At 35.5% G+C, this 12508-nt stretch overlaps 1 protein-coding gene across 5 annotated transcripts in view; it reads left to right on the forward strand.

The window, feature by feature from the left end:
• Positions 1–12508, forward strand: part of LOC150089235 (angiogenic factor with G patch and FHA domains 1) — a 262222-nt gene that overhangs the window by 24532 nt on the left and 225182 nt on the right. For 4 of the 5 annotated variants that reach the window (XM_090390393.1, XM_090390394.1, XM_090390392.1 and 1 more), the window contains exons 3-4: positions 4177–4545; positions 7033–7079. In XM_090390393.1, the coding sequence (XP_090246519.1) occupies positions 4197–4545; positions 7033–7079 (396 nt within the window). In that variant the 5' untranslated portion in view covers positions 4177–4196. Of the gene's footprint in view, positions 1–3903; positions 3945–4176; positions 4546–7032; positions 7080–12508 lie in introns of all 5 variants that reach the window. The other variant, XM_090390395.1, reaches the window with a different exon arrangement.

Consider the following 12508-nt stretch of genomic DNA (forward strand, 5'->3'; position numbering starts at 1 on the left):
TGAAACTCATAGCAGAGAAGAAAAGTGCATAGGATGCAATTATCAGGTGACACCGAAGCTTATAATAGATGTAAACTAGTCTGTAATCAAGTCACAAAGGAGGTCAGGCAAGCAAAGGTAGATTATGAAAAATCATTGAAGAAGGATGCAAAGAAAAACAGCAAAGACTTCTTTACTTATGTAAACACTAGAAGTAATAGGATGAATCAGATTGGTCCATTTGATATTGATGGTCTGACTGTTGGTGATCCTGCTCAGATTGCTGACAAACTGAATTTTTGCATCTACATTAGCATGAGGAATTCTTTAGGGAAGGGGATTCCAGAAGTTTATCAAGCACTAACGGAGAGCTAAATGATTTTGTAATAACTGAGAGGAAAGTGGAAGAGAAATTGTTGAAAAATGTAAGAAAGACACGTGGTATCTAACTGGTTATATTGAGGGAGGTAGCAAAGGAAGTAAGCAAACCCTTAGCCATAATTATGAGTATATTTGAATTCAGGGGAGGATCCTATGGATTGGAGACATGTAAATGTATCTCTAGTCACAAAGGTGAATCAAAAGGTGACACAAAATTTCAGACCTGTTAGCTTAACTTCTGTTCCAGCGAAAATAATAGTCACTGGTTAAAGAAAGTAATGCAGGATCATCTAGACAGGAATACAATTATACAGCATGGATTTGTTAAGGGGTCATCTTGTGTGACTAATCTGATTGGTTAATATGAAAGGAAATCAATGCAAAAAATAACTTTGATTTCATATACTTGGATTTCAAGAAAGCTTTTGATACTGTTGTACATAAAAGACTTATATAAATTGGAGCAGTGAGGCATTAAGAGCAAGCTACTGCTATGGAAAAAGGATTGTTGAGTGGGAGAAGACAGTAATCATTAATGGACACTGCTCTTCATGGTCTAATATTATTAGTGGAGTCACTCAGGGTTCAGTACTTGACCCACTGTTGTTTTTCTGTATTTATTAATAATATTGATAAAGGTATATCAGACTTAATGCCTAAGGTTGCAGATGATGCAGAGGTTGGTAGGATAGTTAATGACAGTAATAAAGGTAGGCTATTGCAACAAGATCTAGAAAAATTAGGCAGATGGGTTGAGAAATGGCAGTTAAGATTATCATTGAAAAATGAAAGGTACTGCATATGGGTAGCAGTAATCCCAGAGTAATGTACCAACTGTGTGGTACAGCATTCAGAGTAGTGGAAAGTAAAAAATACCTGGCAGTAGTTGTGCAGTCATATGAATTTCTCTGAGTTGTGTAGATGTGCTGCCAGGACAGCTCATGAGGTTTTGTCAATGATACACAGGAACTTTTTTTTATCAGGGATTAGGAAATGTTTATCCCATTGTACAAGGCAATGGTTAGGCTACATCTTCAGTAATGTGTACAGGTCTGGAGGCCTCATTTTAGAAATGATGTAGATCTGCTGCAATGGGTGTGGAGAAGGGTAATGAGATTAGTGAAGGGAACGAAAAGGCGGTCTTACCAAGAAAGGCTTCAGTTCTGCAAATTGTAGCATCTAGAGACTTAAGCAACTGCAAGGTGGTCTGATTGAGGTGTTTAATGCTTTGAATGAATTGAGCAATCTGAATGCTGATGGCATTCTTCCTTTAGCTCAGACTACACACACATACGAGGGCATATACACATAATAATACACTGAGTGATCAGCGAATTATGACCACCATCTATGAAAACTGATTGTGACCCGTTGACCATGTGAGGTACGAGAGTGTGGAGTTAGTCGACCTACGTAGCATAGATAAGGTGTCAGTGGTTCAGAAGGTAGTAAAATTCCGAGCATGGTGGATAAAAGGAAGGATTTGTTGGACTTTGTTAAAGGACAGATTGTTGTTGCTCGACGAGCTGGTGCCTCGATGTCCCAAACAGCTAAACTGGTGGAGTGTTTGAGAGCCACTGTAGTTAAAAGTGTAAGGGACTGGCGTCAAAATGGTCAAACAATGACCCGTCGGCAGAACTACAAAGGTTGATGTTAGAGGTGAGCGCCAGGTCTGACGACTCGTACAGGCGAACAGGCACAGCACTGTTGAAGAGTTGACTACCCAATACAACATGGGCCAACCTGGAACAATATCTGGCATGACCATGCACGCACGCTTGCACATATGGGCTATACCAGCAGATGACCCCTACGGCATTCTCTCCTAACCAATATTCATCGGTGTAAAAGACTTGCCTGGTGCAAAGAGCATGCAAGTTGGATGTTAGAAGACTGGAAGAAGGTGTGCTGGCTGGATGAGTCACATTATTTACTTTACACTGTGGACATTACTTTACACTCATGTATGGATATGGCGTTGACAACACGAGGCTCTTAATTCATCATGCATGGTATCAAAAGTGCAGGCCAGCGGAGGCGGTTGTATGATGTGGGGCATGTTTCACTGGCAGAAACTTGTACCCCTGGTGCATGTGGAACAATGTATTAGTGGTCTCCACTATCATCAACTGCTTGCTGACTGTGTACACCCCACCATGTTACACTTTTTCTCGGATGGTGATGGTGTCTTCCAAGATGCCAATGCACGAGCCTTTGGGCATTTGTTATGCACACAGTCAGGAACACAGTTCTGACTTCCAGCATATCGATTGGCCTCTGAACTCCCCCGATACTAATCCCATAGAGCACTTGTGGGACACTATGGAAAGGCATATCAGGCGTCTGGATACACCAATCACCTCCATACCTGCATTGCTGACCGCATTACACACAGCTTGGTTGGCCCTACTTCCCGAATGCTTCGGACATCTTGTTGAATGAATGCCACATCGGATAGCTGCTGTATTGAGGCAAAAGGTGGACCTACGAAGTATCAGGTAGGTGGTCATAATTCAGTAATCATTCAGTTTTTCTTTTTAATTGCTGGAGAGTATTATACTGAAGTGTTCTACATATTATATTGAGGTAAACTTCTCTTATTATTTTACAAATGTTAATATCAACGTAGAACGTATTGAGCATTACATTACGGCTCTGGTTCATACTATCAAATTATATGCTAATGAAATTGAATGTTTAAATAATTAAATGTTGTTATTTGGATAGATGTCTTATGATATAATTTATAAATAAGTAAATTAATGCAGTGAGAGATGTGATTATTGTATTTCATTAACACCTTTTCCACTGAAAGAATAAATTTTGTGGGTTTAATGCAAATGGAGAGGTTACATTCCGAAATCCTTTTTTTTTTTTTTTTTACAAAAATAGCGTTGATTGTCTTCATAATCGATAAATATAATTCACTGAGTTGCAATGAACATGCAAAAAAATAGTAATTGCATGTTTTTACGAGTAAGGTAGCAACTTCAGTTACATTCTGTAACAGTTTTAATTATATTAACTTTTATTAATTATATTATATTATTAATTATATTAATATTTAAAAAAAACAATTTTTTAAAAAAATTTGTTGGATTGTAGATTAACTGGATTTTTAATTGCATTGTATTTTCATTGGATTATTGAAAACTGGATTGCATTTAATTCGATAATCCTGTGTATTTGTGAAATTTCTGCGCCAATTAGATATAGCTTAAGCTATATCTAATTGAACAAAATAGTAAAAGCCTGTGTAAATTATGACACCTCTTATTCTGTGTGATCTAATGTGCAGTAAAGATATTAAAATAAAATATTAAAATTATTATTTGAATTTCAAATTTTTTCACGAAAAGTGTGCACTTTTCTCACAGGAGATCTGTTTGTCTATCATTGTTTTTGATCCCCACAGATAAAGAGATTTTAAATTTAATATTTAAAATTAATCACAAACTGCTTTTGAGAACTGTGTATATTTTTCTTAAAGTGAATCCCATTAATTTAAATACTAATTTTAATTTATATTTTATTTTTCTTCAGGTTTTAAATCTTAATGGACATCAAACCATGTGGATGAAGAGGTTTCTCAATTTACATATGCTTTGCTGTTTCATTCAGTTATTTTTTTTATGAGACAATGCGTTTGTTATAAATGCATTGTCTTATAAAATCTTGAGTTCTAATTTAATTACCACGTAGCTGAAAATGATATGCATTATAATATAATTCCATCATAAATTAAAATAGCATATGTATATTAAATTAAAAATAAACGGTATGAGTAATTTTTTTTTTTTTTTTTTTTATGTTTAGGTGTTCGGGAATTCATCTAAATGTCGGAACATTATTTAGACTTAAAACAGCAAATTCATGATTTAAAATTGAAATTAGAACTTAAAAACAGTGAAATTGAAAAGATAAATACAGAACTTACAAAATTTTCCAACCTATACAAAGTAGCACTGCAGTCTCAAAAAGAATTACAAGAACAGGTTGAGAGTTTAAATAGCAAATTTGAACAGAATTCTTGTCATATTGAGACAAGTGATGCTGAAACCCAGATATGCAGTGAAAGTAAAAATACAAAGTGCTTGTGTTATCAGAACTTTATTTCTCAAGATGTTTCCAGTTGTAGAATTGATGCTGAAACTCAGACATTTGAAACAGATTTTTATCAGATAGGTAAGAAAAATTTATGACATGTATATGATAATCTGAAATTTTGTATGAATGTTTACTTTAATAATATATTTTGGTATTATTATTTATTGTTATCAATATATTTAAGAGACATGAAACTTAGCTTATGCACAGGCTTCGAAACTAAATATAAGTTTTGTTAATCTCTTACAGGGTGTCTCTGGATTCCATTAATTGTAACTTGCTATATTTGTAAGTCACAAGCAGATCAGTCACCATGAGACTTTAAAAAGTCACTAATATTAATAGTTGTGACAGCTGCTGCTTTATACATGATAAAATCTGCCACTAACATGAGAAGAAATGTTTGTATTTAAATTCATAGAGAAGCCATATATTTTGATGTGTTAAGGGCCCTTCATCAGAAAGACAGTTCTGTTTCAGAGAATTATTTTCTGTCTCACCATTTAGAAAGATATGGGGCAGCCTTTCTTAGCTGCAGAATGAGCGCACTAGTAAATGCAGTAGTATTAAACAAATTTACATAACCCATTGTACCACTGGGTTAGATTTAAAGTACTGCCTTTTCAGAATTATTATTTATATAAGTTTAGTATTCTTCTTTAAAAATAATACTAAACTTATAACTATAGTACTAACTCCTTACATCTACCAGAATACATTACATTCTTTTGATAAAGTCAAATTTTCAAAAATATTTTATTAACAAATTAAAGATATAAATAATATAATGGTGAAAAGTAAGATTTCAATTTAACATTTAGTAGTTACCTTATTCAGTCATCATCAGCATTTTTGGGATGCAAAGATAATCAGGATGGCGCCTCTGTAGCCAGGTGGGCAGGAGCAGTGTGCATAGCACACACTTCTTGATTAGACCGGGGTTCGAGCCCGTCACCACCAAATACGGAGGATGCGGAAAGGTCAGGGAATGACCACCACATATCCACGGAGCAATATGGCCTTAGTTGCTAATGCTCCTAAAAACCAAATAACAACAATAACAATCAGGAATGGATAACAATTCATTGGAATGGATTGTCTGCCACAGTGGTAGAGACAGATAGTATTGGAATGGATTGTCTGCCACAGTGGTAGAGACAGATAGTATTAGAATGGATTGTCTGCCACAGTGGTAGAGACAGATAGTATTAGAATGTATTGCCTGCCACAGTGGTAGAGACAGATAGTATTAGAATGGATTGTCTGCCACAGTGGTAGAGACAGATAGTATTAGAATGGATTGTCTGCCACAGTGGTAGAGACATAGTATTAGAATGGATTGTCTGCCACAGTGGTAGAGACAGATAGTATTAGAATGAATTGCTTGCCACAGGCTGCAAAGATAATTTTTGTTCCTTTACACAACCTTCCTATTCAAACTGCTGGGCTGAATAAAGTATAACATTTCTTTCAGGTGCCCAGTGAATTTCAAAAGAAACCTGAAATGTTTTCTGGATAGTAGTTATGCTCTTTGCTTTGGCATAAAAAAAAAAATAACTTTAGCATTCTGCTCAATTGTGATGCACAATATTTCTGTAATTTTGCTTACTGATAGGAGCATGCAGGATTCACAAGCATGTAACATACTTAACTGATTGCTGCTCTCTAGTGAATTATCAGAGGAACTACTGCAGACTATTGCCAAATGTAAATGAAATTCAGCTGATAGTTTAGTTTGAATTGATAAATACAAGTTTATCAACATTTCTTGTTTGACTAGGGAAAATGCATGCTGAAATTAAATTTAATTTCAGTATGCATTTTCCCTAGCCACTTATATAAAATAATATATTACCATTGGAATGGATTGTCTGCCACAGTGGTAGAAACAGACAGTATTAGAATGGATTGTCTGCCACAGTGGTAGAGACAGACAGTATTAGAATGGATTGTCTGCCACAGTGGTAGAGACAGACAGTATTAGAATGGATTGTCTGCCACAGTGGTAGAGACAGACAGTATTAGAATGGATTGTCTGCCACAGTGGTAGAGACAGATAGTTTGGTAAAGTTCAAAGCAGAATTGAATGCCCCTTTTTTGGTGTCAAGAATGGTATGAAAGATAGAAAAGCTTTTACTTTTTTTTTTGGCAGATACAAAAAAAATTCTCTTCCTAGCTTTATTTTGCCATTATAATACAGTACTAAAATAAGAGGCCTAGTTTTCATTTATCCCGGACATATGTGGCACAAGTGACTTTGCTCATTTTCAAAAAATCGTCAGAATGTGTCTAAAAAATTATGCCCTATGTTACAGATATCTTTGACATAAAAAAAATTATATCTATATATATATATATATTTTTTTTTTATTCTATATCTATATCCTGGACATATGTGGCACAAGTGACTTTGCTCATTTTCAAAAAATCGTCAGAATGTGTCTAAAAAATTATGCCCTATGTTACAGATATCTTTGACATAAAAAAAAATTATATCTATATTTTTTAAAGTTTTACATCTTTAAATATTTTGGGCACACTTACCCTTAATACTTTTACTTATAGAGTCATTGGGTTCAGCAGAAGATTGGAAATTACCAGAAGGAACTGGTGTAAGTATTTTTCCATATCATTTGCTGCAATTGTTTACCATAATTAAAATGCAGCAATTTTTAAAAAAAAACTTGCTCTATTATATTTCTTTATTCTTAATGGAAGTAAGTATTATTTATAAATATCTAGTTATGGTTTTTGTTTTCTATCATTGCCCTTTTTTCTGTCTGAACCAATAAGATTATATATCATTCATCAATTATTAGCTTTAGTAGAGGCATATGCGATACAAGAAAGCAAGCTTATACAGTATCAGCCAAAAAAAAAAAAAAAAAAAAAAAAATTCCCATTTCACTCATCCATACACTCCAAAAGTTTGTCTAGTCCTTGAATTTATTTAAGCTATCAGCTTCCGCGACGACCAATGGAAATTTGTTCCAGCAATCAACCACCTGCTGGCCAAAGGCAAATTTCTGCACATCTATTCTACAACTGTCTTTTCTCAATTAGAATTTATGTCCCCATAATCTCAGCAAGAGGAAGAATCCCATCAGCATTGCTCAAACCATTCAAGGGGCCATATACACCTCAATCAGATCACCTTGCAGGTGCCTAGTCTCCAAACACTGCAATTTACAAAACTTAAGCCTTTCTTGGTAAGAGGACCCCCTCATTCCCCTCACCAATCTTGTTGCCATTCTCTGTACTTGTTTCAGTAGCTCTGCATCCTTCCTAAAATGAGGCTTCCAGACCTGAATGCAGTACTCAAGGTGTGGCCTAACCATTGCCTTATACAAAGGAATAATCACCTCCTTAATGCTGCTAGCAAAATTCCTGTATATCATTGACAAGACCCCATGAGCTGTTCTGGCAGCCTGTCTGCATTTCTCAGAAAACTTCATATCTGACTGCACAATTACCACCATGTCTTTTTCATTCTCCACTATTCTGAGTGTAGTACTGTGCAGTTGGTACGTTACTCTGGGGTTGTTGCTACCCATATGTAGTACTTTATATTTGTCAATGTTAAACTTCAGTTGCCACCTCTCATCCCATCTTCTCAACTTTTCTAGATCCTGTTGTAGTAGTATACTGTCATTAACATCCCTGCCAACCTTTGGTTCGTCTGCACACTTGGACATTAAGCCTGATATATATCTTCATCAATATCATTCATAACTATAGAAAACAACACCGAACACTGGAGGATTCCACTAATAGCATTAGTCCACGAAGAGTAGCATCCATTGATTACCACTCTGTCTTCTTCCACTCAACCATCCCTTTATCCATATATGTAACTTGCCTGTAATGCCACTGCTCCAATTTGTATAGCAGTCTTTTATATTTTATATAGTCTTTGTATAGCAGGTGGTGGGAAATATGGAAGGAAAATCTAAAGAAGAATTACACTATTCTGTATTTTGGAAAAAATTCATTGATGTTTTCTTGGAAAAGAGTGTTTCTGAATAATTTTCAAATGCTGATTTCAAAAATGACTTCTGTTTGTTTCCATCATGTCAGGTTTCTTCAAAAATCATTAAAGAAAATTTGATTTTTCATAAATTTTGGCAAAATTTGTTGAAAGCACTATTAAATACCAAACCATCTTTTTTACCACACTGCCCTTTTTAATAGTGCTGAAAGCACTATTAAAAAGGGCAGTGTGGTGTAAAAAAGTCCACTAAACACTCATCTCTCATTTTAAAAAAAACTGATCCACAATGGGTCAAATTCAAATTTTTTTTTTTTTTTTTTTGCTGATCCTTCTAGTTTTCAGTCCCTCTTCAGCATCCAGCAATAATCAGACATCATGTTGGCATTCCACCTCCCTTTGTCCTTCATCTCAATGTCTTTAATGTCCTAGTGAAACTTCTCCCCTGTTCTTCACTAATGCTTCCTAGATTTTTTGAGAAGTAGTTGATGTGAGAGTGTAAAAAATGTATCTTGACACTGACGTTGCAACCAACAGAAGTCCTGAAGATAATCCATGCCTGTTTTTCTCTTTTATTTATAGTTCCCTCAAAATCACAGCCCCTCATCAGTTTGTGAATTTGAAGCCCAACAAAAATACTTTGTTTTAGCTTCTCCTGGATGATTGATGGGAATTTAGTATACAAAGGTAGTTGAAGCAGGGACCTTCCTGAGGTGAAGCTTCCACAAACTGTTTCATCATACCCAGTTTGATGTGGAAAGAGGACAGTTTTGAAGCCTACCAGTGGTTTATGAATTATGTTCTTTGATCCAGGCAACAGACAGCCCCTTCTTTGCCCAGCCCTTGACATCACAGTGCTTACTACTTGCCCAACTGTCTTACTCGAACAAAAAGCAAGGCATTTTTGTGTAGCCAGATTGCTGTCCAAGTAACATGGTTACCACTTTAAAGTCAGCACAGACCATTTATGTTCTTTATACTTAATATTTGTGAATAACTTGAAGTTCTCATGTTTCTTTCAAATGCACAGTGTGCTACGGAATTGACCCATATTTATTTCCATTTCGGAGCAATACTCCTTTGAGACTCCTCTCTGATGAGTCCGTAAAATGTCTCTAGTATGTAGGATTGTAACTAATTCCTAAATATGTCATTAAGCCATTTATATTGCTGCAAAAAACCATAGAATTATCCTCAGAAAACAGGGGAATAGCTCTCATTCTCAGTGAATGTACCATGAGAAAAAGTCCCGTGTGCTAGAAAATTTTTTGACTTGTCTAGAACCAAGTTCTGCAGATTCCTTTGGTAAATTTAAGTCTCTTACCAGATCACTGAGTTCATGCTATGAAAACAGTTGAGGGCTTGACTCAATGTCTCAAGTGTGTAGACTTCAATTTCATCTTCAGAAGCTGCACTCTCTGCTGCTACAACGTTCCCCAATATAAGTGGAGGGCGTGAGATTAGCTCCATGTGAGACTGGTTTAATGGCAGATGGAATGTTAGGGTACACAATGTCCTTATTCTTTGTATTATATCCCTCTACATGAACTAAGCAGAAGTAGCAGTCATCACAGTGGTTTATAGGTTCTCACCAATAATGGGAATTGCAAATGGCATAGCCATCTTTTTACCATTTTTCCCCAATCTGTGTTTCAACACAGGTTTGGCAAACTTTATGTAGAGTCCATTGTTTATCTTATTCACCAAGTTTCACTCCAAAATAAGCACGATATACCTTTTTTTTTTACAAATTTTGTAAAATTTTGTCTTTGCTTGAGGACAACATAACTTCCACAAATATAACACAAGAAGTTCAGATTGTTCAAACACTTGCGTGAAGATATTTTACTCACTTTTCAGCATAAGTTTGACATAATAACCTCAAAAATAAACTGAGCTTATACAGATAAACACTGCTGCATGGGGCTATCAGGGTCAAGAAACAAATGACTGAAGGCAGTGTTCCAACATGCTAAGATTTTGTTTACAAATTTCCAGCACTTACTCCTAACTTAATACATTCAATGATATAATTCATGATATCAGTTTAAGTGATGTGTGAAAAAAAAGGTATTTGATAGAAAAAAATGAATAATATTTCTGAAATTAGTGTAAAAAACTGAGTTAAACACAACTATTACTTTCCAAACATCAAAAACTATGTTGAATAAGTAAGATTGTGGAAAAGCTTACCTAAATTCTGGGAAAAGAGAGAGAGAGTGAGCTGTTAGATTGGGATAGCCAAATTGGCAAGTTGTATCTGTTTTTATTATACTACTAATTATATGCAACTTATATTTTATTTTAAATTATATGTGACTGTTTTTATAAAAAAAAACAGTTGCACCACACTAGTTCAGATATCCCAGTCTACCTCAAGCTCTCTGTCTCTCTCTCCAGAATTCCAATAAGCTTTTCCATACTCTTACTTATTATTTGATAATCCTTCTTTAGATTTTACTTCCACATTCCCTCTTCAGAGTTAACTTACCTTAATTTCCTCCTTTCTGACACCAAGTGGCTTCCAAATTTAACTTTAAATCTCAGTATTCCTTGTAGCTGTAAGATAATCGTAAGTGTCCCTTTTTCTGATGTTGGAGGGATGGATACCGCATTCCTCGTCTCTAGATAAAGTAACACTTAGAATCTATTTGTAGACTAAAACAGGACTCATCAGAGAATAGACCTGTACTCCATTTGTCTGGGCTGCAATTCACATGTTCATGGCACCAGTTTTGATGAGCTCTGCGGTGGTTTGGGGTTAATGGAAACCACTGGCGTCCTTGCATAGAGTCCACTTGAATCAAGCCTTCTTAATGCAGTCCGGTCAGAAATATTTTCACCTATGGCCACAGCAACCTCAAGAGACAATCGATGGCAGGACATCATATGGTTCTGTCTTGCTGTCAGAGCCAAATAGCAGTCCCTTCTGGTTGATAGCCCTGAGGTGATCTTGGCTAATGGTTCTGTCTCCTGAAACTACTTCCATAGTGCCGAGACAAAACTGCGTGACACATTAAGTCAACATGCCACCTTCACCTGTGGCTGCCTGGCTTCAATTCGTCTGAAGGCCCGTCATATATATAAAACAATCATCTAAACAATGATGACTTGTCATTCTGAGTACTGGAGATGTGACTACCCCACTAAGCAAGCTAAAGAACAAGAATAAAATGATGTGGTCACAACCTGTATTTTTATAGGCACGAATAAATTGCATAATGTGCTGCTCTGTGAGGTGGTATATCAATTTCTATTGGATACTCAGAATTTGCATGCCAGGATGCCTATTATATCAAATAATTGCCTTCAGTCACATTGTTCACAATAAAATATGCATGTAAAACATTTTGTTCTGTCAATTTTATCAAGCAGTGTAGTAGCATATAATATCTTTCTATACATTAAAATAATTTTCCTCCTAATGATATTTATTTGAGCCAATGGGAGAAGAGAACAAGGCAATTACGTCCCTACAAATGCAATTAATTGTTGACAACTGTGAACATAACATTCACCAACCTCATGTACATGCTTCGCTGTTTAACATTTGATGTTCCATTGTAATTTTTTTTGTTTATTAATGAATATTGTATATTTGTAAATATTTTAGTCCTGCTTTTTCGGATGCAACAATATTCCTTATGCATTATGGGAACCCAAAGCAAAAGGCCTTTTCCTAAGTGACCTATGTGAATGCAGGTAAATAATTACATAGTGATATTTATTTGAGTTTGGAAATGCTCTGCAGTACAAATGCACAGGTAAATAATTACATAGGTCATTTCCTGATTACATGTCGATCACAGTGATCTAGTGTTTTTTTTTTTTTGTCTGGTGGCACCGGGGATCTCCCCCAACTCCGAATTTTTACTCTGTGTAGAATATGATACTCTGTACAAAGGGTACTAGGAAAGTTTTGCAATACAGCTTTGTTTATTTAATTTTTTCAAAGTAATTTCCTCTACATTCAATACACCTCTCCATCCTCCGAAACCAATCTTTAAACCAGTTCTGCCAAGTTTCACTAGGGAGTAAAGCACACTCCTTGTC

The sequence above is a fragment of the Mastigoproctus giganteus genome, chromosome 2 (assembly GCF_048544385.1).
Source record: "Mastigoproctus giganteus isolate SK-2022 chromosome 2, ASM4854438v1, whole genome shotgun sequence".
Taxonomy (NCBI): domain Eukaryota; kingdom Metazoa; phylum Arthropoda; class Arachnida; order Uropygi; family Thelyphonidae; genus Mastigoproctus; species Mastigoproctus giganteus.